Genomic DNA, 27,107 nt, shown 5'->3' with positions numbered 1-27,107 from the left:
TTTAAATGCGTAAATACATTTACATACGTTTTTCATGCCTGAAAAAGCAAACTTAGCTCTGCATTAGGTGCTCTATATTAGGCACTAATATTTATTAAATAAAATGTGTGTGCAGCAGATCTGAGACATGGTCCAGATATAGTAGATATTTACAGTATTTCACCACAACAGTAAAGACATTCTCTGTCTCCTTCTTCTGCAGTGTTGGCAGACAACCTGAAGTCCAACCCGGGAATAAAGTGGCAGTACTTCAGCTCAGAGGAGGGCATCTTCACAGTTTTCCCAGCCCACAAGTTCCACTGTAAAGGAAGTTACGAGCACCGCAGCAGGTATCTGTTTTTCTCATTCAGCTGGGAAAAGAGGAATAATAATGAAACTCCTCCTTACAGCAGACTATAGAAGCAGAGCGGCTGAGGTAGAAGTCAGAGCAACTTGTTTCTATCTTCATCTTTACCACTCCCCCCCCCCTCTCCCTCCTCCTCTGTCAGTTGCTCTGGGGTGGCCCAGAGGGCATGTTGATGGCATGCCACCCTCACACACCCTGACCACACATTCCCTTGGCAGGAATGTGGCTCTGTAAGACTAAAGCCTGTTGGAATTTCACACCTCCAGTGTTATGTTTTTCTTGTGACTATAATTGAACGATGTCTTTCTCGTCTGTCTTTTATTTCCATAGTTTTATTCTTGCTCCGAGGTGCATTTTGCATCGCTCTTGTGTTTTTCTGTCATGTCTTTTTGGATTTTCTTTTGTCTTGCTGTTTGAGTCATTGACCTGGCACATGGCCATGACGTTGCTTGGCCTGCTTGAAGTGTGAATGGGGCTTTGTGAGCACATTGCTCCCCTTCTCCACCCTGTGTTAGCATCTCCTAGTCCACCAGACCACACACACAGAGGTGCTGACCCCTATTCTCTGCACACCTTTGTACACCATAAAACTAAAATGCATATAAATACAGTGACACACACTGCAAAGGATAACTTATACTAAAATTACAAATACTAAAAATATGACTTCAGAATAAGGGTTTAAACTAACAGTCTTTAAAACATAAAATACTCCGTTATTACACCAACAACAACTTTCTTGACATTTATGTTACATCAAAATAATAGATCAACAACAGCAAACCAACATAGTTTTCTCTACATTGCTTGTGCTGCAAGCTGGACAACAAATACTTTGTGTTATTTGACACAAGTAGAATCCATGCTACTTTACTTTTTTACGTTACAGTGAATTGATATGTATAAATGTATTTTTTTAATTTAAAGACAAAAGCTTAAAAGTAGTTAATTTTTTAACTGACGTTCTGCACAGATGCTGGAGAGAGATAACAGTATTACAGACAGAATGTTTTGAACGTCCTCCAAAGTAAAAGAAAGGGAGGATCTCTTGTCAAAACAGCGGCTTAGCACCACAAAGGATAAGAGATGAGAAAGATGTGAATAGAAAAACAAAACAAAAACATAATGCTCTTTAATCTGCGTGTTAAATTATCACTTTGCAAATGCTGTAACAGTTTGCATCCATTGTCATGTGTTAAGGTAGGCGTAGCGATTTCCTTCAGGTCAAAGGGTCTGATCTGACCCTGCCTGTTTGTGTGTATTCCCGCAGACCTGTGTATGTGTCTGCAGTGCGTCCTCAGTCTAAACACATCGTCGTGATGGTTGACCATGGAGCATCTGTAACCGACACCCAGCTTCAAATCGCCAGGGATTCTGCACTGGTTATCCTCAATGCCATTGATGAACATGATAAGGTTAGTTACAGTGAATACACCTCACCTGTCTTACCTCAGTTTTACCATCAATTTTACTCTAACCACCATGTTTTTTACCTAATCTCTTTTTTTAGATCTCGATTCTGTCGGTGGCAGAGACCGTTCGCTCCTGTTCCCTGGACCAGTGCTATAAGAGTTTGTTGTCACCAGCCACAACTGAAACCAAGAGGAAGATGAGCACCTTCATCTCCAACATCAAGGCTTCTGATGGAGCCACACAACATGCAGTGGGCTTCCAGAAGGCCTTCCAGCTGCTCCGAAACACCAGCAGCCTCAGCAAGCAGAGCAGCAGTAAGAGCTAAAAACAGAACCATTCTTGTTATATTGTAGTGAGGTGATCGATTACAGCTTCTATGCACGGCTTCATTGGGATATTGGCTCACTTTTTGTATATTAATGAATATGTGCTGCACATGTTCCTGTCCTCTATCAGCGACAGACATGATGATCATCTACCTGTCGTCTGGTATCACATCTCGAGAGTCGTCAGAGCAGGAGAAGAAAGCAACGCTCAGTGTGGTGAGGGAGGAGAACCGACACCTCAACAACTCCGTCATGATCCTCACTTATGCTCTTATGAATGGTAAGTCACTCATGTTTGAGGCTTTTAAAGAAGCACAGTAGTTTCCTAAGTAGTAATCATGGTTTTTTACCTAGAATTCGTAAAGATTCGCTGCTGTTTATGGTTCCTCTTATGATGAATATTTAGAGGATACAATGAGGAAATTGTATCATACTATGTTGTTTTTTATGCAATGTTAACGTTAACATTTTAACAAATTTTTGGATCCTAGTGAGTAAATTGATGTTGCATATACCACAGATGGCCAGTCCTCGCCTTGAGGGCCACTGACCTGCTTGTTTTCCAACCATAGCTGCACTTACAGCTTGTGATTGACTGAAAACAACCTGATCCTGGAAATCAGCAGTGGGTAGGGCAGGGATAGGTGCAAAACAAAAGGGAGACTGGCCCTCGAAGACTAGGACTGGCAACCCCTGACGTAGCTGGTGATGCTACTGTATGGTTTCAGTGTGTAGCAGCGCACTTCGACATGTGGCCAGGAGGAACCGACAATTGAACCATGCATCCTGGTATTCGTGGAAAACAGATCCACTGCAGCCCCCAAAGCACTTTACTAACAGATTATACAATTTGAGATTGAGAAATTCTTTTATTTCTCACGTACAAAGGTTTTTCAGATGTCTGCAACACAACAAATATGAAAAGACATGTTGTAGCTTTAAGTTTATCTCAGATATAACTATAAATTGATTTACTATAGCTATATATTTAGAAAGCAGCCAAGATTTCAGTGCCTTTTTTTTTAACTAAAACATGAGCATAGACCAGCTTTGGCCAGACACTAGTTAATTTTTTTCCATGCAGTATTAATGTTGATTTCACTTTTTGCTCAGCACATAGCCAGAGCACTATTCCCTTTTCTGGCTCTGCTGGGAGCTGTTTCTGTGTGTTAGATACCATTTCTTTGTGTTCTTGGGTACACTGTGCTGAAGACCGAAGGTTAGAGAGGTGCTCACAAACCTCAAAGCCTTTTTTGTTTTTGTGGTGTGTGTCTGTGTGTCGGTGTGTGGTGTCTATGCTTCCTTTTCCTCCTTTATTGTCCTCCTCCATCCATCTGCCCCCTCTAATTCCCACCTCCCTCTGTTGCACATACACACACCTCTGCCGTGCATGCATTAGTCCACCATTAATACAAATCATTTTTGCATTGGAGAATGGAAATGAGGTACATCTAAGAGAGGAGATAGTGAGACTTCAAAGGGCATACTGCTCATTCTGTGTGTGACTGACAGAGGACCTTGGCTGTTTAAAGAGCTCCATGATGAAAAGGATGCAGAAATCTATCATCCTCTGAGTTTATTAGCATTGCTTATCCAAAAAAACATTTGTTTTGTTTCTGGAGCTATTGCACACAGCTGAAAGGCCCACTGTGGGTGTGTGTCTTATTCCCTGCATCCCCTGCCAAATGTGAAGTGCTGATTGTTCAAGGAGATCAGCAGTCCCCAGGCAGTATAATGCACAGTTGTTGTTGAATGTGTTTGTGTGTGCATTTATGAGATGCTCACCTCACTCACCAAAACAGTGTGTGTTAGCCAGATTAAAATATTCTCTTGGTAACTGCAGTATCGTTTTTTCTTGTTTCTACTCTGTTATATTTTGTATTAACCTGAGTTTTTATGTAGATTATTTAGTGCAAATTCTGAAATATCAGAACATATTTGGGTTATATTTCACAGTGATCTCTTCTTGTTTGTCTTACTTGAAATGAATTTTAGAGCCCAGCCATATTCAGTTCAATTCACAATCTGATAAAATAGAGAAAAGCAGCAAGGTGAGGAGATAGAGAGGAGACAGAGAGACTTCAAAGTCTAATACTGCTCTCTGGGTGTGTGAACAGCCCAGGAACTTGGCTGTTTAAAGAGCTCCATGATGAAAAGGATCCAGAGAAGCTGCAACCGACCGTTGGCGTATTTTCTCAGATAAATGACGTCTGTGAAGCAGTTGTTTAGCTTGATTTGGTTCCATCCTTGTTCTTCACGGATTTTTCAAGGTAGACATTTGAATTATGCTGCACATCCTCTTCAATTCAGTTTATTTAAAGGTAATCGGACAAGTTTCTGATGACAGTTTGAGCTACAGTATGGAGCAATGGAGCCTCAGAGACTCCTTTATCTAAACAGCGCAGGTTGCAGAAGATTAAAACAAATCTGCTTTACATTTGTTGTTGCATACTTTTGAGAATTTTCGAAACATTTCCTCATTGGAAAACTTCTGGAAGATCACCATAAAGCAAGACGATCAGTAAAACAAAGTTTTTCATGGATTAAAGTGAAACAAAACCTGTGCAGTCAGCAAGTTTTTCCTCTTAGTCAGTTTGACATTGCCACCCATGACGCTATTGCCGCTCACCAGTCGCCCAGCGTGACGATCAGCAGAGCAGAACCTTGGCATTAAAAAGAGATTCTGCTTTAATCCAGTCGGCGATTGGATGCTGCCAAACATTCGGTGCTCTATCCTTCCCAATAGATTGTGGGATGCCAAATGTTCCAGGTGACAGCTGCAGGAGACAGCCACGTGTATCCATTCTCCTCTGAATGACCTTCTGCGGCTTGGAAAGATAAAGTCTGAAGTGTGCATTAGCGTGAGCTGCATATTTTCTTTAACATGATGAGGGGTTTATAAATGTCATGATCTCTGAGCTAGACAGATGACAGTTGAGTTTGGCAGATGCATGGGATTGTACGAATAAAGCCTATAAAGATCACGATGCGGCATCACAAGTCAGGGCATGCGTGCATGAAATGCCTCTGCTGCTGATGCCAAATTAGTTTAGGAAATCCATGTGGCACAGTAGACTATGTGCTTTGATTAATGATGTGCTTCATCGCCAGGCTCTTGCTGATTGGCCATATGAACTGAAAACCTTCTCAAAACACACCTCGTTTGGGATGAATTCATCCGTCATTTGATGGCGGGAGTGTGATTTTCTGTTTCCCCGCTCTTTGGAGGAATTGTTTTTTATAGCTGGAGGGGAAAGTGAAAAGTGGGTTGCCTTTTATGATAGGAATTTGAGTCGTGCTCTTTAGTGAAGAACTGTTTACTCCTTTTACCGCCCTGTCAACCACTCCCTCCTCTTTTCATTTGCACAATTACCCTTTTCAATAGACTCTTAGCTTTGCCGCCAGTTGCGGATTTGTTCCTAATATCCCTGCTTGATTAAATCAAACAAATTCTGTCATCAGCCCTCCCTCCCTGTCCTCAACTAATTCCATTCCCTATCTATCTCCTCTGTCAGAGGGAGTAACAGGCCTGAAGGAGTTGGCCTTCCTGAGGGACCTTGCAGAGCAGAATTCGGTGAAATACGGCGTCGACCGAATGGCAGACCGAGATCGTGCCTCTATGACGTCATCATCTGGGTCAGCGGGAGCTTCCATGATGCCGGTGGTGAAGGGAAGCATGATGGTGCTGAACCAGTTGAGCAACCTGGAGACAACAGTGGGCCGTTTTTACATTAACCTTCCCAACCGCATGATCGACCTGGCACGCTTCAGCTTGCCTTATGCTGACCCCATGGGAGATGGTCAGTAGTCTCGACCCAGCCGGGCCAAACCTACACAACATGTAGGTAAATGACCTATTGTACAAACTTAGCTTTGATTCTTCTTCTCCTGTCTCCAGGGTTTATTATGACTGTGAGCCGGCCGTGTTATTTTGGTAACCTGCTCCTAGGCGTGGTCGGGGTGGATGTGAACCTGGCCTACATCTTGGAGGATGTCACCTACTACCAAGACTCACTGGCTTCATACACCTTCCTCATTGACAACAAAGGTTGGTCACATGGACACAGGTGCAACGAGCAGCATGTTATCATTTTTATATCTAGTTTGCAGGTATAGTTGAAAAACACAGATGAACAGAGTCACAAATGCTGTTGGCTTAGATTTCTGAATCCTTTTTTAAAGCAGAGGCTGTAGTGTTCATGTCCAGTCTTGGTTTGTTTTGGCCTCAACTGAGGAGGAATCTCGACTAAACCACTGGCATAGTATTCTAACTAAGTTGTGCTCTGTCAGCCAAGAGAGAAGTGTCTTTAACAAGTAGGGTTGTGCTAGATATCACTATAGCAACAGATAAAAAAAATAGTTACAGCAAGTAAAAGGTGAAAACTAGCAGAAATTCCTTTGTGCACTAATTATTATTTGAATAAAGGTTTAAGACATTTATTAATACAAGGTGATTTTTGCAGCTGTTGGATGTCTCTGCTGCACCTTCCATTGAATCTTTTTTTCCCTTCTAAAATGTTTGTTATTATATTATTATATAAATATCCTGTCAAATTATAGCTTATTACTCCACCACAGTTAATAGTCAACCACTCTGTAAATAGTGAGAAATTAGTCCCATTAAAGTTATTAGCTGGCATTCAAATAATCTGCCACCAATTAGAGTTTAAGTAAATATAATTAGGAACTAAAAATAGTAGATGAATACTTTATTTTACACTTATTTTATGAAGCTGTGTGCACATTGATCAGAATCTTCTACAGCAGGTAGATAAATCGACTGTTTCCTCGTGTTTCTGCTAAATACACAGAATTATTTCTTTTTAAAAAGTACACAGCGTATTTCAAGTGTGTAAAAGCACATTATACTTTGTTTGTTCACTCCCCTCAACACAGATGGGTTTTCACTTCAGTGTCTTGAGGGCTTTTTGCCTCCCAGAATTATTACTTGAGCTGTTAAGAGCTGAGTTTATCATCACTTCTTAGGAGAGGAGCATTTGCTGCTTGGTTTCTTTGAAAGGTGTTTGTAGGTGCTGCTTTTTTGCTCAGTTGAATTTCAGGGAAATTGTCCCTGCTGTGACCTTATGAGCAGCTTTATATAGTTGGATACACATGTTAAGTTTTAGTGATCCAGACCTATTTACTTTACTACCATCCCCAGCTGATTTTTTTTGGACAGGCTGCAAACTAATAAATGTATCTGGTGTGACAGTACCGCTGTCCTTTGCTGCTTCTTATTTGACAGTGGACTCCAAATTCACAGCTGTTGATGTTTCAATGAACAATACAGATTCAGGTTTGATCTAATCAATGATGTCACTGTGGTTGATATTATAGGTTATACCCTGATGCATCCATCACTGACACGACCCTACCTGATGACGGAGCCTCCCCTGCACACAGATATTATCCACTACGAGAATATCCCAGGATTCCCTGCTGTCCGACAGAACATCCTTAGGTAAGAAAGATGGAAGAAGTGGATCTTTAGTTTCAAAAGCCGTTTGAAACCACAGTTGCAGTCAATCATTCATACATATGTTGTTTTGTGTATGTTTTTCAGTCTCCCTCTGGGCAGTCAGGTTATTGCTGTTCCAGTCAACTCCTCTCTGTCCTGGCATACGAATCGACTCAGGGACAACAGCAAAGATGCATACAATGTCAGCTATGCCTGGAAATTGGTAGGTGATGGTTTACACAACTGAGATACACGTAACTCATTTTAGTACACAGAACGCTCTAGATATAACTTCATGCCCAAAGATTAATAATAAATGAACACAGGTTGAAGGTTGAAATTATGAACTCATGGTTGATTTATTCATTCTTCGTTTGTCTAACAGTAGACAGGAGTAAACATGAACAAAATGATTTAGATAGCTGTGAAGCACAACAAATGCTTGCAGAGTCAGAACAGAGGTGAATTACGATCTCTGGCTTGTGGCCGATGAGCCTTTATCACGGTGGGACAATAAGTATCTCATATACTTATATCTCTCTGTCTTTCCCGTCTCTCTGTAGCTCTTTATCATCACTGCACCGCTGTTTAAAAGCAACATAGAGATTTATGATCCCAGCTTTTGTGTCTCCACCAAACCTTCACCACCTTTAAATTAGTCAATCTACTATAAACCAAATGTTGAATGGTCCACTTTTCTACCTAGCTGGCTCTCAAAGCTCTTTTACACTGCGTCTCATTCAAGTGACGTCATGTTTTAGAAACAAGTGTCAACAGGACGATATCATGCCATATTGAGACCTTTTGCTTTCTGACATTTAGACTTTTGGCAGGAGCAGAAATATCCCACTTAATTAAGGCACTTTACTTTTAGCTGTTGTGACATTTAGTTTTTTTTTCTTTGCCATGCTTTTGGCAGCTTTCTTTGTTTTTTTTTTAATGAACTTTCCAGAGCCAAAAGACCGGCCTAGAAAGCAACAAACAAGAATGTTTTGTATTGTTTTACATGCCATTCTGTCCATTCACCCAACAGATAATATCCAGGGGGATTCATAAACTGATTTTTCATATTGTGACGTTTTCTGCTCCTTGATCTTTCTGAAAGCGGTTTACTGTTTGTGTGACAGTTTCCATGTGTCAACAGAGAAAGTCTAAGAGTTTAGGACCTGACTACCTCTGCATGGTTCATGTAGAATTGTTCAGGTCAAAGCAGCTGTAAAGCCAGATAAAGCCAGATGTTTATCTTGTTGGGAAGACACCTGTTGATCATAAAATACTGACTGTGATGTCTTGACATGAAAAAAGAAACAGACACGAGCGTCTGCTCATTTCTGAGTAATGTTTGATCAAAATTAGAAAAAAGATTGAATTGTTTTTTAATGGGAACCTGCTCAAGTACGGTGCATCTCAGGTTGAAGTAGTTCTAAATGGGCTTTTAGGTTAAAAGCTGGTGGTAATAATAATATTGACTATCATCAATCTTATGCATTAATGTCACGTGTAAATTAAGCCTCTTCCCCTCCTGTCTTCTCTTCTAGGTTCAGGACACATCATTCATCCTGTGCATTGTGTATGTGCAGCCTGAGATCCCAGTGAAACAGCTGAAGAATCTGAACACAGCTCCCAGCTCCAAGCTGCTCTACCATCGTTTAGATCTACTGGGCCAGCCCAGTTCCTGCCTGCACTTCAAACAGCTCGCTACTGTCGGTAAGAAAAACTCCACGTCCACAATGCTGCACCAATATGTAATGACTCAAACTCCACAAACTTTTTTTTTTTTATCCATATTGAGCTCTAAAACTTTGATCCAACCAACATCTCTGACTGTCCATTTTTCCCTTTCGGTGCCTTTTTCAGAGTCTCCCACAGTGATGTTGGCAGCTGGCAGTTTCTCCTCTCCATACGAGCATCTCAGTCAGCCAGAAACAAAGCGTATGGTTGAGCACTACACTGCCTACCTGAGTGATAACACCAGGCTCATAGCCAACCCAGGCCTCAAGGTACGCAGTCACACATGCATGAAGGCACACACGCTCCAACACAAGGGTTAATGTTGTTTATCTGACAAACCTGGCACATACACAAATAAACAATGAATAAACAATATAAACACTTTTTATTATTACGTTTTTTGTTAATGCGTCAGTTTCTTGTAAGTTCTCAGAGATGTGTTCAGCTTTTTAGGCTGCTCACATTAAAACCAACAACTTTTCAATGAGGTTCTGCATCTTTAAGAGGAGGACAAACCCCCACATGGTTTTGGCAGTCTGTGTGCATTCCTGTTCTGGGGGGAGCAGGGGGTTAGAGTTTGAACTCTAAGCCCCAGTCTCAGCTCTGATTCCCAGGCTAGTGTTAAAGGCCCCCTCCGGTGACCTCATCACCCCTTTCAAACTTAGAAGCTTCACTGAAAATGGCACCGGGATGTGATTTCTTTTCTTTTCTATGGTGTGTTCAGGGCTTCAGAGGTAATAAGAATCCCACTCATCAACAAGTGTGAGCCTTTTTCTTTATGGTTTCTTAATCACACCTTGAAACTTACCCTTATGTGAAGTTAGGTTTAACTTTAGACTGTAAGAGAAGAAAACACTGCACTGAACTTTTTTACTCTACTCTCCGTTTACTTCATGCTTCCTCTTCTATCTACTTTCACCATTGTGCCATTCTACCCTCACTGTCACTTTTCTTTCTCTGTCTCCCTCCATCCCTTCATGCCTTTCTTTCTGTAGTCCTCTGTCAGGAACGAGGTTATGGCGACCAGTCACGTCACGGATGAGTGGATGACACTAATGGAAATGAGTAGCCTCAACTGCTACATTGTGCGCCGTTACATAGCAACCCCCAGTGGGGTGCTCCGGGTTTACCCAGGATCACTGATGGACAAAGCCTTCGACCCGACCCGCAGACAATGGTAAGGCTTACTTTACTTATGGAGGAAGAAGGGGGTGAAGGTGTGTGTGTGATTCTTTATTTATTTAGTAGGAAAATAAAGTATTAGACACTTTTGGGTAGATGGGGAATTAAAGGAATTGAGCATGTGTGTGAGCTGCAGGTGCATTTTAGTGCTTAAGAATGGTCTCCAGTCTTAAATGCGTTTAATCCAGTTAAGATCTTCTCATCAAACTCTTGAGATGTAAAAGCAAATATACTACAGCTTTTCCAAGACAATTCTGAATTGATAAAAATGGCATTAAAATACTACTACTCCTTTTGTTTTTGAATAAGTCAAGAAAAGAAACTGCATCAGGAACTCTCTGAGTTCCCCACAAAAAATAAAACGCACAGGAAATCTCTTTTTTTATTCTCAATAACAATTGGCTGAATAAAACCGCTATGAGATAACAGCCGGCGCAATGTGCTGTGCAGGTACCAGCATGCTGTGGCTAACCCTGGCCTCATCACCTTCACGGGGCCGTACCTGGATGTAGGAGGAGCCGGATATGTCGTCACCATCAGCCACACTATCCATGCCTCCAGGTAAGTACAGTCACGCACATTCAGCAGTGTTCCCTAAATATTTTTACAGCATTATGTTCTGTAGACTGTGAAAGACCTAAATTCTTTTCAATCTTGACATCTGTTCGTGCATTTTATAAAAAACGTTTCTGCAAATGGGGTTTGGTGTATTTCCATCGCCCCTATAACTCCTCTGCTATCAAACTTGGTCAATACTTAAACGTTTAATAAAAGTATCCAGAACAATTTCAGTACAATTTCATGATTTCTGTGAATTTCTACACTTTAATATTATCAGCTCCACTTATGAGATAATGAGCCCAGCCATAATTGTGGACAGTTAGGCTCTGAGCCTGGAAGTCACTGCCGCCAGTCTGCTCTATCTCTGAAGGCAGGAAATAATTTGAGGGAAACTAAAAGAGGCCATTCACTATTTTTGCTTCGGGGCTGTTTAGTGAGTGACATAATATTCTTCATCCAAATCGGTCTGGATTCAGTCACAGTTATCTTCAACCATCTGCCCTTCCAAATTGCTCTTGAGCAAATCATTGTACTCAAAGCAGCTCCAGTGATCGGTTTCCTTCTCTGTTTGTCCTGTGCTTTAATACAGAATGTTTTATTGTAGTAGGAGAGCTAATGAAGGTTGTAACTGTGGCTGAGTTTGATGTTTGTTTGTAGTTTAGTGAGCTTCAAGTAGCTGCATCAGTACAATACACTCTGTTTACCTTGGTCCATGGAAATGTTCAGTATATACACAGCGTGGCTGATAAGTCGGGATTAGTGTGTTGATTACTAGCTCAGTGAGCATATCATCGTGCACTCTGTGGTGTGCCTAAACACAGATTTACTCAGTGTGCAGGTGTGTGTGTGTGTGTGTGGTGTATTATGTGTATCTGTTTAGTGGATCAGTTTTTTTTTTTTTTTTTTGCACACATGACTAAACTTTATCCTGAAGATCTTGTGTCAACTAAAAGTTTGGAAGATACAGTGTACAGTAAACCTTTCCACGCAGTCACTGCGAAAACAAAAGTTTAACCTTTCCCACATCTTTTCAGTCGCCTCGTGCTGCATTTCTCTGACATTGTCTCTCTCTCTCTGTAGTTCTCAGATGGCTCCTGGTTATGCAGTTGCAGTGATGGGTATAGACTTCACCCTGCGCTACTTCTATAAGGTTCTGCTGGACCTGCTGCCCATCTGCAACCAGGACAAAGGCAACAAGATAAGGTAGGACGAGTGAGGTGATGTGATGATTGCACACATTCAAATCACTCATTCTCATTTTCCCTTTGTTCCGTACTTGTTTAGTGGTGGTTACATTTCTCGGTCAGTGAGCAAGAATTCAACTTACAGATTTAAGCTGATTATTACAGCTGGAGAAATATTGTTGTTACTGCCTCATTCCCACATACTTTCTCCTTTAGTTTTTCTGTTTTCATCTTTTCAACTTTCCTCTCCCAGTACCTCTCCCCTAGTCTTTCTCTCTTTTCTCTCTCTACTTCCTCCTTCATGCTCTGTCTGTTGGTGTTCTGGGGCAATCTAAAACAGGATTAGCCCATACAGAGTGTGGGGAAGAGAAGAGCAGTATTTAACAGAAGGAGCAGATCTGAATAAAATGGAATTGAGCACAGTTAGGGTTAGGGTTAGGTAAAGAATGATGTAATAAAAACAATGATCAGTGACAAATGGGATGAATAACATAAGTTTACATATTCGCTCTTTGTCATCAGCCCTCATTTGTGTGCATTTCTTTCTTTTGTTGTAGGTGCTTCATAATGGAGGACAGAGGATACCTGGTTGCCCACCCTACTCTCATTGACCCCAAAGGTCATGCTCCTGCAGAGCAGCAACACATCACCCATAAGGTAAAGCATCCGGAGACAAACTGAGCTAATTAAAGCATCAATCACACATGCAAATCACATCAATGTCTTTTTCACAGAGATACCTCAGTGAGGTCAAAGAATGCCCCTAACAAACCCCAAATGTGCGTGACTGTAAACCCGAATCCACAATTGAAATAACAAATACAGTTCTCAACCATGAAGAAGCAGATACATACACATTTTAATGATTGGAAGGATTCCTTCCAAGATTTAGTTTTATATGTTTTATATATAATTTCTCACTCTGTCATGCTGGTCCTTTTGATTGCAGGAACCACTTGTGGCTAACGACATCCTGAACCATCCCAACTTTGTTAAGAAAAACCTGTGTAACAGCTTCAGCGATCGCACCGTGCAGCGCTTCTACAAGTTCAACACCAGCATAGTGGTAAGTCAGAGGAATATAGGATAACTGGGAGTCTGGATAACAACACAGGAACACACGTTCACATGGATAAAGTCAGTGAACCACAGACACAAGCATCATGTAATAGTATAAGACGGCCATCTAGTGGGGATAAGTGGTGTTGCATATATGACTCATTCCTTCATGTGATGCCATTAATATAAACCTCTATGTAGTTATAGACTGAGTGAATTTGTCTGCAGTTTATTAAGGTAATTATTTCTCAGCATGTTTTCAAAGCAGATTGAATGAAATAACACTTACTCAAACTTCAGTGCGGTTTAAATTCTGTTGTCTTTTTTTATAGAGACTTTAATTTTATTATAGGTAATTTAGAGGATTGCTTTTATTTATTTGCATCTGATATATTGGATTTTGAACGTTATTGTTTTTCAGGGAGACCTCACCAACTTGGTCCATGGTAGCCACTGCTCTAAGTACCGTCTGACCAGAATCCCTGGTACCAATGCCTTTGCTGGTATCGTCAACGAGACGTGTGACTCGCTGGCATTCTGTGCCTGCAGCACCGTGGATCGGCTGTGTCTCAACTGCCACAGGTCTTGTAACCACACATTCATTAAGGGTTTCTTGTGTAGCGCTCAGACACCTTGAGGTGTTGCCAGCAAAAAATAATACTCCTGTTAGGAACTTTTTTTTCCTGTGTTGTCGCTCTCAAGAATAAATAAGTTTAAGATCCAGGTCTGATTGTATCGAGCAGGAACAGAGTCATTATAGGAGCCATAATAGTAATGAGAGAATGTCTTACTAAATACTTTGCTCTGGTTTTTTAGGATGGAGCAGAATGAGTGCGAGTGTCCCTGTGAGTGCCCTCTAGAGGTCAACGAGTGCACAGGCAACCTTACCAACGCTGAAAACAGGTCAGTGCAGTGCAAGACACGGCTGTGCTTGGATCTAAGCATCCTGTATGCCTATGAATTGAAATCATCAGTGCACAAAGACTAATTCAGATGCTTAGTGAGTGATATTAACATATAAAATTAACATTTTGTTGCTGTCAGTAGTATTTATTAGTAATGACTGAGATCTTTCATAATCCTGTGGATGTGTGTGCTCCTTCAAACATTGTGGGAGCTGTTGGCCGCTGCATGTTCAGTAAATGTTTGTGGGTGTTTCCTCTCTCTCTCTCTCTCTCTCTCTCTCTCTCTCTCTCTCTCTCTCTCTCTCTCTCTCTCTCTCTCTCTGTCTCCTTTGCTTTTTCAGTCCTTTTGTCTTTTGGTGCCTCTGCCTATTCTCTGCGCCTCTCATCTCTGTCTCTCTTCACCCACTCTATTTCATCAACCATCAGCAGCCTTTGACAGCACATCAATGTTTCAAATGCCAATTCCTCTTTTATTCCAGGAAGACATGCAATTATCATTTTTCCTTGTCAAAATTTTCTCAGCTTTGTGTCAGGCAGCACTGATGTTTGTCCTTTTTTGGATCTGATTTGCATACATTGACATGCTGAACATGTTGCGTTGTGTGCTGATACACTGAATTCCTATTATGTGCATTTTAACTGTCATGCTTGGACTTGGTTAGATTTGATTGATTGTCAGCTAAATGGTTTAACCAAGAATGTGTACTTGACCTGCACCTTTCTGTATTTTCACCCTGCTTATGATTGTTTGTGTTGCACAGGAACCCTAGCTGTGAGGTGCATCAGGAGCCAGTCAGTCTGAATGTGATTGATCCCAGTCTGCATGACACTCTGCCCCAGTGCATCAACACTCGCTGTAGCCAGAGATACACCAGCAGGTACACACACTAAAGTACACACTTGCACAGTAAATATCAACCCTTATAATGAATAAACCGATGCATGTCTGAAATATATATATATATATATATATATATATATCAATGTTATTCATGTAGAGCCATAAAATCAGCCACAGCATAGTGCCACCAAGTGGTAGCTAAAGTAAGGAGCTTTTGTGTATAGTTATAAAACAGTCACAGTGTTAATTAATCAAAAGTGAAATTAATCAAAATAAATACATTAAAAAAAGTATTTCTACCTGTATAAGTAGAGAACACGGACAATATGTCTTCTGTACCCTGTTTCAGTGATTGTTTCGGCGTGTTGGACTGTGAGTGGTGTATGGTCGACAGTGATGGTAAGACCCATCTCGACAAGCCCTACTGTGCCCTGCAGAAGGAGTGTTTTGGTGGCATTGTCGGTGCCAAGAGTCCCTATGCCGATGGCCTGGGAGTTATAGGTGAGACCAACATAGATATAACTTGTACTACAGCATTTTCATCCTCTCAGTTAGTTGTCCTTGTCTATTTCTGGGACAACAGAATAACCACAATTTATAGGTCACAGATACCCACCTATTATAATAGACTGAAATTTCTTTTGCTTGATTATTTTTTTGGTGCTGATTTTTTTAAATGAGAACAGCCTGCAGTTGAATAGCTTTTCTGTGACATTTCACACTGATTAGAGAATAGAAGCGAAATGGAAAATGTACCAGCTTCGCAGCGTGAGTTGGGATCTGAGCCCAAGCTGCTTGATACTGGCTTCATTTAAAATCCTTTGTGACGTCCTTAAACGTCCTTCTCTCTCTCTCTCTCTGTAGATGAGGAGGTGGCATCTCTGAACATGATCAAGAGCGCTCCTGTGGGTCCCGTTGCTGGGGGCATCATGGGATGTATTATGGTGTTGGTACTGGCTGTGTATGCATACAGGCACCAGATCCACAGGCGCTCACATCAGCACATGTCACCACTGGCAGCACAGGGTAAGTGTGACTCAGTCTCACCAATACATACGTCCACAAAGTTAAAATCAGACCTAACAACTTATTGTTGTCTATAATTGAAATGGAAGTGAAATTTACACATTTTTGAGAATAATACATCACAAATAAAATAAATCTAAACCCCTATTTGTAGTGGATTTTTGGTGAAATGACAGGATGGAAACCAGACCTGTAGCTGCTGTCGTGAATCTTTATATTTCCTTCTTCCAATACTGACATTTTATTAAATACCAACGAAAGAATCAAATTTTAAATGCAGCTTGATTAACAAGCGATGTGCCACTTGCTATTGGAGCTAAACAGCTGACATTAGCATCACGCAGCAGCAGCTGCTGCTGCATGATTTATGTAATTACTCAGCGATATTGACAAAAACATCAAACAAGATTACAGTCTCATTAAAGCTCTTCGGTCCAAGTCCCTTTCAGTCTGATAGTTTGGTAAACAACTTGGAATAGATGGTTGAGTATGGCGACAGTATCTCAAGGCATTACTGAGGAATTGACTCAGTAAAGTCATAATAATTAGCTTTATGTGTGCATAAGTCATGTTTATCTGTTGTTTGCAGCTTCAGTCTGCACCAACAACACAAACATACTGTACATGGCTGAAAATAACGTTCAAAGTATCTTAATTTGGTTGTTTTTTCGCAGCATGCATGCCCTCCATTTTGTAAAAACTGAATGTACACATGCACACACATACACAAACATCTTTATACAAAGGTTATCTCACATTAGCTGTAATTCCAACTTTGTTTGGATGAAAAAGAATTGTGTTCACTTCTATTTCCTACTTGTCGTGATTGTAATACCTCACCTTTTAAAACAGTACTGCAGAATCTCTGTCGGCTCAACCTTATGCTTGTGTTTTCCTGCTCTCTTCACCTTCAATTTGCTTCAGAAATGTCAGTGAGAATGTCTAACCTGGATAATGAAAGAGACGAGAGGGATGAAGACAGCCACGAGGACAGAGGGATCAGTAAGTGCTATTGAAATATATTAAATATTTGCTTTAAGTCTTTTAACCTCGTGAATCTTTTACTATTTCAAAGCAGAAATATTCGAGTGTTATTAACAAGATATCAGTGTTGACCTGTGTTCTGTCTTCACTTTCAGTCAGTAACACTAGATTTATAGCTGCTGTGATCGAGAGACACACTCACACTCCTGAAAGGAGACGACGGTACTGGGGACGATCTGGGACGGAGAGTGACCATGGTAAGACATTTTATGTCTCTGTCACACTCACACATAGATAAACGGAGGTGAGGAACAAACAGAATGGCTCTTAATACTGTTAATGGTGTATATGTGCATGTGGCCATCACGACATCAGCAGTGATGGAAAGAGGAATTAAAGCTGTGCTGTGTCACAGTGAATTATTTATAAACCTCCCATTTGTAACTTATGGTAACGTAGTTCTCTGTAGTTTGGAAATGACTGAAATTCGTTCTAACTAGAATAAACATATTTTAATCTTTTTGCTTTGCTAACACTCAACATGAATAAATATAGATACAATCAAATATCAAACATTGGCAAGCACCAGGTCACTAAATTAATACATCAATTCAATGAAATGATCAAACTTAATGTGTCATTTCTTGAGAGCATGGCAGAGGTATGATTTTTATTGCCTCACTGTCCATTGTTGTCATTGCTTGATTACATATTATTATAAGAGGCTTGATTATTGTTGATGTTACCTGTGTCCAGAACCTTACACAATAATTTTAATGTAAAAAGATAAAAAAATCATTTAATTGCAGCATAAATTGATAACCAAACAATCTCTGATGAATCCAAGTGCCACTTTCCTAATGTTCAGTGCAAGACATGAACTGATGAGGCTGTTCCACCAGATACGCCCATATATGACTGCGCTGGCTGGTTCAAGTGATTTACTGTATATATAAATCACAGAGGGCTCTCCACTGAGGTAATTGTAGCAATTGACCAGTATTTACCTCCATGTTGTGTTCATGTTGTGTCATGTTCTTACACAACAGGTTGTTCAGTTGAAAATAATCTGGCTTGTGGAAAATGAATCACTCACTGGTTACAAAACAGGCACATCTACTGACGTTATGCTTTAGTCACAGATAATATAACCATAGCTACAAGTGTAAAGTTGGAATATTGATACAAACACAACCATGAAGGCTCAGTACCACCCCCATACACATCAACATTCGTGTCCTGAATTAGAAACTGGACTCTCCTTGACAGAGGTGTAGGTCATCTCGTTGTTAGGGACAGGATGAGAGGCTCTGATAGTCAGGGGGATCTTGGAAAAGAGCCACTGCTTCTTTGTGTTGAAAAGAACTACACAGGGTTTAGTTATGTAATCCGGAAGCTTTGTGAACATGAGCAGCTGGGAGGAGAGCCTAGAGTAGACCCAGGTCGTGCTGTGGGGCTTTATTTCCCACCTGGCCTGGGAAAGCCTCTGGATCCCCATGAAAGAGCTGGACGACAGGAGATAAAGAATGTCTGGATTACCCTGATTAACTTTCTGCCGCAATGACTGGGGCCCAAAGAAGTGACAAAATCTGAAAGTTTTTCTCTACTAACATACTTTACTGAATTTAAAACCATTCCGATTCTATGAAATCATCTTTTTTATGTGAATATTCACTTTAAAAGTCCAATATTCATTTTTAAATCCACGTTTAGCTCTCAGTTGTCTGGCAGTACTTCAGCTGCTGGCTTGTTCTTTTTATTATATCACAGCTCAGAATCTTGTTTCTCTGGAAGAGCTGCTCATGTTCGCTGTAATCATTTGTGCAACTTGTACAGTAAGTCTGACACTCGCTGAGTGTAGATGGACAGTTTCACCCACATGGGCTCTTACCACCTACATATGGCATCTCTCCACTTCCTGGCAATGAATGTCACTGTTACTTGTTGCATAACTGCTGATGACGGAGAGATAAATGATAGATTGAGCTGGTTAAAGTGAAACAAAGACACTGCATGTTACTTACAGTATAGCTGTAAAACCAGAGAGGATGAATAGTGTGATAGATAAAACGGGTCCCATTTGGTTCCTCTTCCATGACTCCAGTGTTGTATTCTCTGTACTTCATTGAAGTACCACTTCCAGGACCAGTGTAAAAGCGCTAATAATAAAAAATAAAGATGCTTGTGAAGTTTGGAAAAATGGAAAGAGGGGTTGTTGGTCCAGTATAACATTAGAATAAATTCATTTCCAAGTTGGTGCCAGAGAGTTGCTGCTCCTCTCTGCTTGGTCATAGGTGGAGTACCACAACCCACTCACTCATGCTGCTGAAGGGTATCACATACAACACATGCATCTCACCAAAGGATCAGTGCGTTAAATGTGATGAGTGAGTGACACACGCATACACAGTGCTGTTCAATAGTGGTGGCTTTCAGCTGCAGTAATAGCTTCCAGAATTGTATAGTATTGTATAATAAATAGTACCTTAACAGACTTACTTGATTTCTTACTGAGAGTTGATACCATTTATATGAAGCTAGCTGTCGGCTGAGTTAACATATTCAGTATGCACTAAGTAAGCTTATTTATGTAGCAACTTTCAAGAGCAGACACTCTACAACAGCACTTAACCAACTGAAACAGAGACATAAAAGCTGTTTGGCTGCAGCATTTTGAAACACCTGTAGGGGATGCAAGGAGGTCTTGCTAAGGCAGGTGAAAAGGGAAATGCTCTAGTCAAGACAGGATGAAATGAAAGCATGAATAATGGTTTTCCCTTCCCTTTGGGACACAATAGACCTGATCATAGCAATGATGTTTAGCTGGTAAAGACAAGAACATATGAGGCAGTTTACATGCTGATGAAAGCCTGATCCATGTAGAAAATGAAAATGAAAGAAATCCAAGATCTTCTTTCACTGTCAGAGTCAGTTTTATTAATAGAGTTGAGGCATCTGGGTAAAACATTTGACTGTTAAGTACAATCTGCAATGGTGTCATATACCTGTTTCTACCTGAGTAGTACTACTGTATGACACATCATCGCTTGTAAAACTAGATGTGTTAATTAATCTGGTTTTCTATGTCTCATGACATTAGAAGGATGTACTTTATCACCTGATACATCTGAAAATGTGCCACATGACTCAGTTAGCTGTAGACCTACCTGAAACTCCGGCTCTTGCTTTGGGGAAAATGGGGATAAACATTGCTGAAGTTGGCACCTTCCAAACCTGGAATGTCTTTGAAGTCTCTACCCCTCCCTGTTGCTTAATCCCTCCCTTCCCTTCTCCTTCTCTCTGGCTTCCACCATTTCTTTTATTCTTCTTGTCACTTCCTCTGCTCATCCTTTTGTCTCTTCTCTTTGTCCACTGGCTTCTTTTGGTATCAAAACCCAGCTAATCTTTGGAGTTTGAGTGAGGGACGCTTATGAGAACACTTCTGTTACTTCTTTTTTAGCCATGCCGTTAAAATGAATCTAGGTATATCAATATCAGTTGGTTGGTCTGTCTACCACTTTGGCCAAGACCGAAACATCTAAATTCAAAATCCTCAAAATATTAAATATTGATTTCTTTAAGTTAAATATTCTTTTTATTCAATCACTGACTCCCTAGTTCCTTTTTCTCTATTGAGCAACTGCTATCCTGCATCCTAACTGACATGCTGGCATGTGTATGTGTCCTCAGGCTTAGCATATGTGTAAAATGTGTAGGAAAGTGGTCATAAATATGTATACTTGTTTTTCTTTTTTTTTTATACGTGTATAGATTCAGATGAGGAAGCTGAAAACATATGGAGAAAATGCCCAGCGGGGATGTTTAGTTGTCAATGCTCATCAAAGAGCTTGTACTGCTTTCAGAAACATGATGTCTTCACTTGTATCCAACATGTGTTGAGTGTTTTGGACTGCAGGGTGTCATGCAGAGTGGTTTCTTCTAAGGGGTCTTCCCATTTCTTGTCAGTGTACTGAAGCTCGTGCCAAACTGAAACATGTAACTGTTATGTTCTTGACATTTGCCTTTCTGCCCACTGTTTAAATGAGGGTTACTGTATAATACTTGTGTTTTAATGTTTTATGTTGCATTCTGTTCAGAATTTGAGGCAGAAATCTACAAATCGAGTATGTTTTTAGGGTATACTTGAGGAAAGTATAAGAATTTATTAAAAGAGGCTGAGATTGGACTTTTCAACAATTTGTGGCTCATTATGCAACTTCTAGAGTTCAACATCTCATGAGTTATATTCAAATGATAATGCAATTAAAATAGTTATTTTTGTGTTTTTGACAGCCAGTTAATACAATACAATACTTTTTAAGGTGTCACTATATACTTAGGGAAGTTTTTATTAATGAATCTGTGATTCAACAGTACTACAGTTCTACTTCTGTATCTGTTTCATGAATGTTTAGGATGTTTAAAGTGGAGAGAAAACATAATTCAAACAGATTAAATCAAATCTGTCTGCCAATTGGATATTCATTGACACACCCTGTCCAAGATTACAAGGCCAGTGCACACTGGGGGATTTAGGCTGGGGAATAATGTAGAGGTTTTATTTGAGAAAGGGTTGTAAAATACAGGTCTTTGATGCCAACTTCTGTTTTTTTGTGTCCAGGATACAGCACCATGAGTCCCCAGGAGGACAGCGAGAATCCACCTGGAAACAATGACCCGCTCTCGGCCGGCGTTGACGTCGGTAACCATGATGACGACCTGGACTTAGACACACCACCACAGACCGCTGCATTACTCAGCCATAAGTTCCACCCATACCGGCACACGCACACGCACCACCACCCGCTGCACACGCACCACCTGCAAGCTGCAGTGACCGTGCACAGTGTGGATGCAGAGTGCTGATCCTCAATTAAAGAAACATTTGTGCTTGATTAGACAGCACACAGTGGATACTGTCAGAATGGATGGAGGGAGAGAAATACTGGACTCGAACCCACACTCCAATGGGCCACTGAGATCTCTGTTGTGAATTGATCTTTATCTTAATATGAGTATTACCCTTGTGGTTCTACTGTGCCAACATCTCCAGCTCAGTCCCTTTTAACAGCCCAATCTAACATCTGCCAAGTGTACACAGTTTTACAAACTGAAAGTGACCAGACTTGGACCAGTAAAAATAACCAAATGGGATTTTGTGTTTGTTTTCTGAAGGAATTTGGCATTAAGGACTTGGTGAGAATGTAACAACTTTTGGGAGCAAACAAAATGCTCAGTGAGCTCATTCACTGGCTTTCACTGAGGAGAGGACACAACTGGAACCTAAATGCCTTGAAGACAAACCTCATAATTGCATGGGAGTCCAGAGCAAACACTATATTGGACCAGTGGAAAATAAATTGAATCTAGAGTCTGGTGTGAACCCTTTTTGCCCCTGGCTCCAGCCTAACCTTCACAGGTTGTTTCCCTACTTAGCCCAAATGGGGCGATGGGAACAGAGCACTCCTTACATTTGTGAAAACTGATGAATGTCACAGATGATAAACAGAAATATCAACTTTCCAACACTTAACCTGGAACTATTATGGGATTCTATTGTGGATTCTATCACGCGTTTACTGTCCTTTTCTCTACAAATAGACACTCCAAGCTTTGCCTTTATCCAAAGGAGCAGCTGCTGGCCTTATATAGAATGGTTCGGCAAGATATTTGGACGTTTTCATGAATGTCTGTGAACTTCAAAGTAGGAAAACATTTTCTCTGAGTCACATAAATAGAGGAGGATAAAATTAAAAGAGGGAAATATTATTTTTCTACTATTTATTAAAAAAGGTAGATTTTCAGGACAGATGAGCAAACAAGACCGCAGTAGTGATATGTACTGGCCCACTTTCTGCATTTTTGAATATCGGTAATACTTCCTATTACCAGAAGCACCCTCTCCGTTACATGATTCTGTTCACTATACAGGGTTTAAGCAGAAACTTAAAATCTGAGTTACAGTCACTTCTGCTTCCAGGTATTTTTGCAGTGAATAGAAATGTAAAACAACTATAATCATCAGCCTTAATTCCATCTATCACGATCTCGGTCTTTGAGATGTAGCACATTTTGCTGCCTGTTTCACAGCCCTGAATCACCCAGGTGTTTTGTATTCTTGTAAGGTTTGCTGTGCTGAAAAAGTTCAAAACGTCCTCATTCTGGACATGTCCTCTGTATCAAGAAGAAGAACTTGCTCGCTCCATGCTCGCTGGCCTCAAGCCTTCTGGGGATTGAGAAAAGAAGAGAGGAACTAACGCCAGCAAAACATTCCTGGTTTTAGTCACTGCTGGGGATTTGGTGTGTGAGGATAATTGGGGGATCGTCACAGAAATCCTGAGCCTAAGTGTTGTGCTGTCTTTCTGCCTGTGCAGGAAATCCAGTATACAATGTTCTTTTTGCCTCTGAGGTCAAGCTGATGTTGTATGTACATGGAAGTTGTGTGCTGGATTTTATGCAAAACAAGTTGAATTTCCATTGATGCCCAAGATGGAGTCGCCTCCTTGTCAAAGAGAGTGAAAGTGGGAGAAATGCTGCTGTTATTGTACAGAGGTTACACCCATCTGTCAGCTCCTCTGTGGTTAACCACTCAAAATGTCTCTGGTTGAACTGTTCTGTGCGTGTGATCAAATGCGTGTGTGTGTGTGTATGTATGTGAAAAAAGAATGATTATCCAACTGGGTCATTTTTTAATGAATGCATTATTGTATTTTTTTCAAGATAGTACTAGAGAATTATAGGTCAAATAATTATGATCGAGAAATCCACTTATTTTTATTCTGAAGAAGAGTCACATGACCCGGTCTGTGCTTTGTGGGTTTGATTGTTCAACTGGTCAAATCATGTCAGTGTGGCATCCGTTTACTTCTGGGTGCCAGTATGTCAGTTGTTTTTCTGAGTGTCATTATGAAGTGTAAATACAGAATCACAAATAGTTATTAATGTCCTGTACACTCCATTTTTATGTTGGTAAGACATGATGTATGCTTCAAATGATGCTCAGATATTTGGGTTGATATTTTGAATTGTCTGTTCATGGTGTCTCTCTATATTTTTGATGCCTTGGATGTTTTTTTTTAGATTTATTTTTCTTTAGGTCCATATTGGATGGAAGTCAAGTACTTGGAAAAAAAATATTAATACACACTTTTTACGTTTGAGAGACTTCTAGTTTTTAAAGTTTTATTGTGTGTCTTAAAAATGTTAAAGAAAGCTTATGTCCTAATGAACTAATTTAGACTTGCAAAATAACAGTACTACATATATTCACTGAGTAATGACCAAAACGTATAACAGCCTTGTAGTGGATTGAGGTTTACAGTGGACTGCTGTAAGCCGTGCTGTGGTTCTGTTGCTACTTACAACTGTCAGCTATTTTCATTTACAGTTATTTTAGAGTGTCTGTCACTTAAATAGAATATTGACTTTTCTGCACTCATGTGGAGCTCATTAAACCTACAGCTTCAAAAGTGTCAAATGATGTGACACCACTGAGAGCGGAGAGATTAAAACATCAAATTCTTCAAAATATTACTGTAATTTGGTGTGTAGTAGGTTAAATAAGCTACTGAAGACTCAAATTGCAAAAAGGTTCTTCATCGAAGTCAAAATGAAAATGGTCTTGTTTTTGCCGCTCTAATATGGTACATAATTTCAGTTCAGTTTGTATTGAAGCAGCCTTGTAGCATTTCAGGGCAATCTTCAGATCAAATGCAGTCTTGTGAGTAACTTTTAATGTGTGTATGCTGGAGCAAACTTTTTCTTTGTTCTCCAAACTGAGTGTGATGTTAAAGACATTTTTATTGGAGAGCTTTCAAACAGTATTTACCAGCTGTTGTAAACAAGTATATATGTGTGTATAAAGAACACCCTGAATCACATTAATAATGTACTGAAGGAACATGTGTACATCACCTCTCTCATGTATCATATAAAGTTATCAAATTGAGATTTATTGCAATGTGAATGTGATAAAGTCCATTTTACACTTAAATGACCTGTCTTTTGTTATTCATGCTGATTTCTAACAACAGTTTTAGTTTTTTAGTATTTAATTTAGTTTATTTAGTCAGGTTCAGTCTGAGATTTGAATGGGTGCAGAATGTATGTCATAGCATTTAAAGCATAATTATGAGCAGCCAAGTGTGAAAACTTTCTCGTCTGGCTCCAATTTGCAGTTCCCATAATGTGGATTTCTGACATTTTGTGTAAAGAACTACAGGCATGTCAAGAAACTTTTGGGATTTTGGCATTATGGTGCACCACCACTTAAAATTCTGTGAAAATAGAATATGTCTTTAAATCTAGTATCAATGCCATTAAAACACATCTACATTTGTGTGTATCTTGTTAAATATAATTTATGTAAAACAAGAAAATAAGCTTATTTGTTTATAATGTGTTACTATAAGTTAGAAATAGGTCTAAACATCTTGATGAGCACCTGAGACGATGTAGTCTTCACACAGCTCCCTCTGAAACAACAAAAGTCTTAATTGGCTTACAATTAAAAAAACAAAAACAAAAAACAAATCATGCTGTAAATAAATAATAATAAATAAATATTTTTTTATTGTGTACAGCTTCTGTTATTTCTTCATATTTAATTACCTTTATATAAAAAATAATCTGGGCTCAAACACATTCAACACAAACTTTAAGGCCTTATCAGTCCAGTATCAGCTGTTAGCTGTTGTGGCTAACAGCTGATACTGTTATCAGCTAAAACAATGAGACCTATTTCTAGGCACCTGTTGGATATAAGGCCAGTATTTATTGTGGTTTTAGCTCTGTTTTTAATATCTACTAACACACCAACCGAACAACAATCATCCTTCATTTCTTTTTCATTCATCTTTCGTTTCTGACTTGTGTGTTTTGGGATGTTAGCCTTTAGCTTAGCTAGCTCCGATCACAGAGGTAACGATTAGGCCAAGTTTTAACAGGGAAGATGGTCACTTACTTAAATCACTAACTGGTGTTTTGAGATAATTCATACCTTACCATAACCTCCTAACACACTTCAAACCAAATGAATAATAATATTATTCAGCCCGCTGAGTGTAAAAAGATTTGAAGTCGTATCCAGAGTGAGGCAAAACAAAGATGGCGGCCACCTGGTTGGGGTCGCCACTAGGAAAGTGTTTGAATTAGTTTCTGCTGCTGCAGGTACGACTTTGTTCATCTAGGTGGTTAGAAGATTATGTAGGAAATAAATAAGAACAAAGGTAAGTTTGTCTTGTGCCACACGTCGCTTCGATTATGTTTTAGATAAACCAATAGGACCTTCTGTGACCCTATGGTATGCTAGCACAGAGTTGGGTTAGCATATTGTAGCATAAGTGGGGTTAGCATACCAGCTATGTATTATTTATTTTGTTATGTGAACAGATATGAAAATTAGTTTCATAAGATTACAGTTTACAAGGTGTTGTGAATAATTGGTGGGATTGGAAATTAATTTGAAGGTCTCACTTGTGCTCAAAGATCTGTAAAGCGCAGTCATGATGTGGGCTAACGTAACTAATAGTAAGTTAAGTTAAGTCAAAGGGGGTTGCATCTGCAGTAGCAATGTTTTGATAAGCTTCTCCAATTCTCTCACATTTATTTCCATTCAGAATTGCATTAATGCAATTCATGTGTGAAAATGATGTGTCATGCTCCCTAAACCACTCTTTCACAATTTCACACAGGATATGCGGTGTCATCAGGGAAGAAACAATCCATTGTTGTAATAACCTGGTCCTTCAGTATATTCAGGTAGTCAGCTGACCTCATTCTTTGGACACATAACGTTGCTGAACCTAAACCTGACCAACTGCAGCAACCCCAGATCATAGCACTGCCCCCACAGGCTTGTACAGTAGGCACTAGGCATGATGGGTGCATCACTTCACCCGCCCCTCTTCTTACCCTGATGCTCCCATCACTCTGGAACTGGGTAAATCTGGACTCACCAGACCACATGACCTTCTTCTATTGCTCCAGACTCCAATATTTATGCTCCCTAGCAAATTGAAGCCCATTTTTTTCTTTTAACCTCACTGACAAGTGTTTTTCTTAAGGCTACACAGCTGTTTAGTCCCAATGCC

General features: G+C 40.0%; 2 protein-coding genes across 2 annotated transcripts in view; both read left to right on the top strand.

The window, feature by feature from the left end:
* The window catches only part of cachd1 (cache domain containing 1), a 63,992-nt gene extending 40,329 nt beyond the window's left edge, over positions 1 to 23,663 (top strand). Inside the window, exons 5-27 of the mRNA XM_026346102.1 lie at positions 203 to 329; positions 1,617 to 1,761; positions 1,857 to 2,073; positions 2,216 to 2,365; positions 5,601 to 5,885; positions 5,984 to 6,133; positions 7,423 to 7,546; positions 7,649 to 7,766; positions 9,082 to 9,250; positions 9,401 to 9,543; positions 10,270 to 10,451; positions 10,907 to 11,017; positions 12,098 to 12,220; positions 12,759 to 12,858; positions 13,151 to 13,267; positions 13,682 to 13,842; positions 14,077 to 14,163; positions 14,927 to 15,043; positions 15,356 to 15,507; positions 15,871 to 16,032; positions 16,957 to 17,034; positions 17,172 to 17,273; positions 21,638 to 23,663. Of these exons, the coding sequence (XP_026201887.1) occupies positions 203 to 329; positions 1,617 to 1,761; positions 1,857 to 2,073; positions 2,216 to 2,365; positions 5,601 to 5,885; positions 5,984 to 6,133; positions 7,423 to 7,546; positions 7,649 to 7,766; positions 9,082 to 9,250; positions 9,401 to 9,543; positions 10,270 to 10,451; positions 10,907 to 11,017; positions 12,098 to 12,220; positions 12,759 to 12,858; positions 13,151 to 13,267; positions 13,682 to 13,842; positions 14,077 to 14,163; positions 14,927 to 15,043; positions 15,356 to 15,507; positions 15,871 to 16,032; positions 16,957 to 17,034; positions 17,172 to 17,273; positions 21,638 to 21,882 (3,365 nt within the window). The 3' untranslated portion in view covers positions 21,883 to 23,663. The remainder of the gene's footprint in view (positions 1 to 202; positions 330 to 1,616; positions 1,762 to 1,856; positions 2,074 to 2,215; positions 2,366 to 5,600; positions 5,886 to 5,983; positions 6,134 to 7,422; positions 7,547 to 7,648; positions 7,767 to 9,081; positions 9,251 to 9,400; positions 9,544 to 10,269; positions 10,452 to 10,906; positions 11,018 to 12,097; positions 12,221 to 12,758; positions 12,859 to 13,150; positions 13,268 to 13,681; positions 13,843 to 14,076; positions 14,164 to 14,926; positions 15,044 to 15,355; positions 15,508 to 15,870; positions 16,033 to 16,956; positions 17,035 to 17,171; positions 17,274 to 21,637) is intronic.
* A 2,463-nt stretch (positions 23,664 to 26,126) lies between these two features.
* LOC113151362 (ribonucleoprotein PTB-binding 2-like) overlaps positions 26,127 to 27,107 on the top strand; it is a 69,258-nt gene continuing 68,277 nt past the window's right edge. The window contains 1 exon segment of the mRNA XM_026344322.1: positions 26,127 to 26,243. The gene's annotated coding sequence lies outside the window, so the exon portion shown is untranslated.

Source organism: Anabas testudineus, chromosome 4, assembly GCF_900324465.2.
Source record: "Anabas testudineus chromosome 4, fAnaTes1.2, whole genome shotgun sequence".
NCBI classification, from domain to species: domain Eukaryota; kingdom Metazoa; phylum Chordata; class Actinopteri; order Anabantiformes; family Anabantidae; genus Anabas; species Anabas testudineus.
Note: the sequence above shows the minus strand (reverse complement) of the source record. Positions and strands in the feature narration are given on the sequence as shown.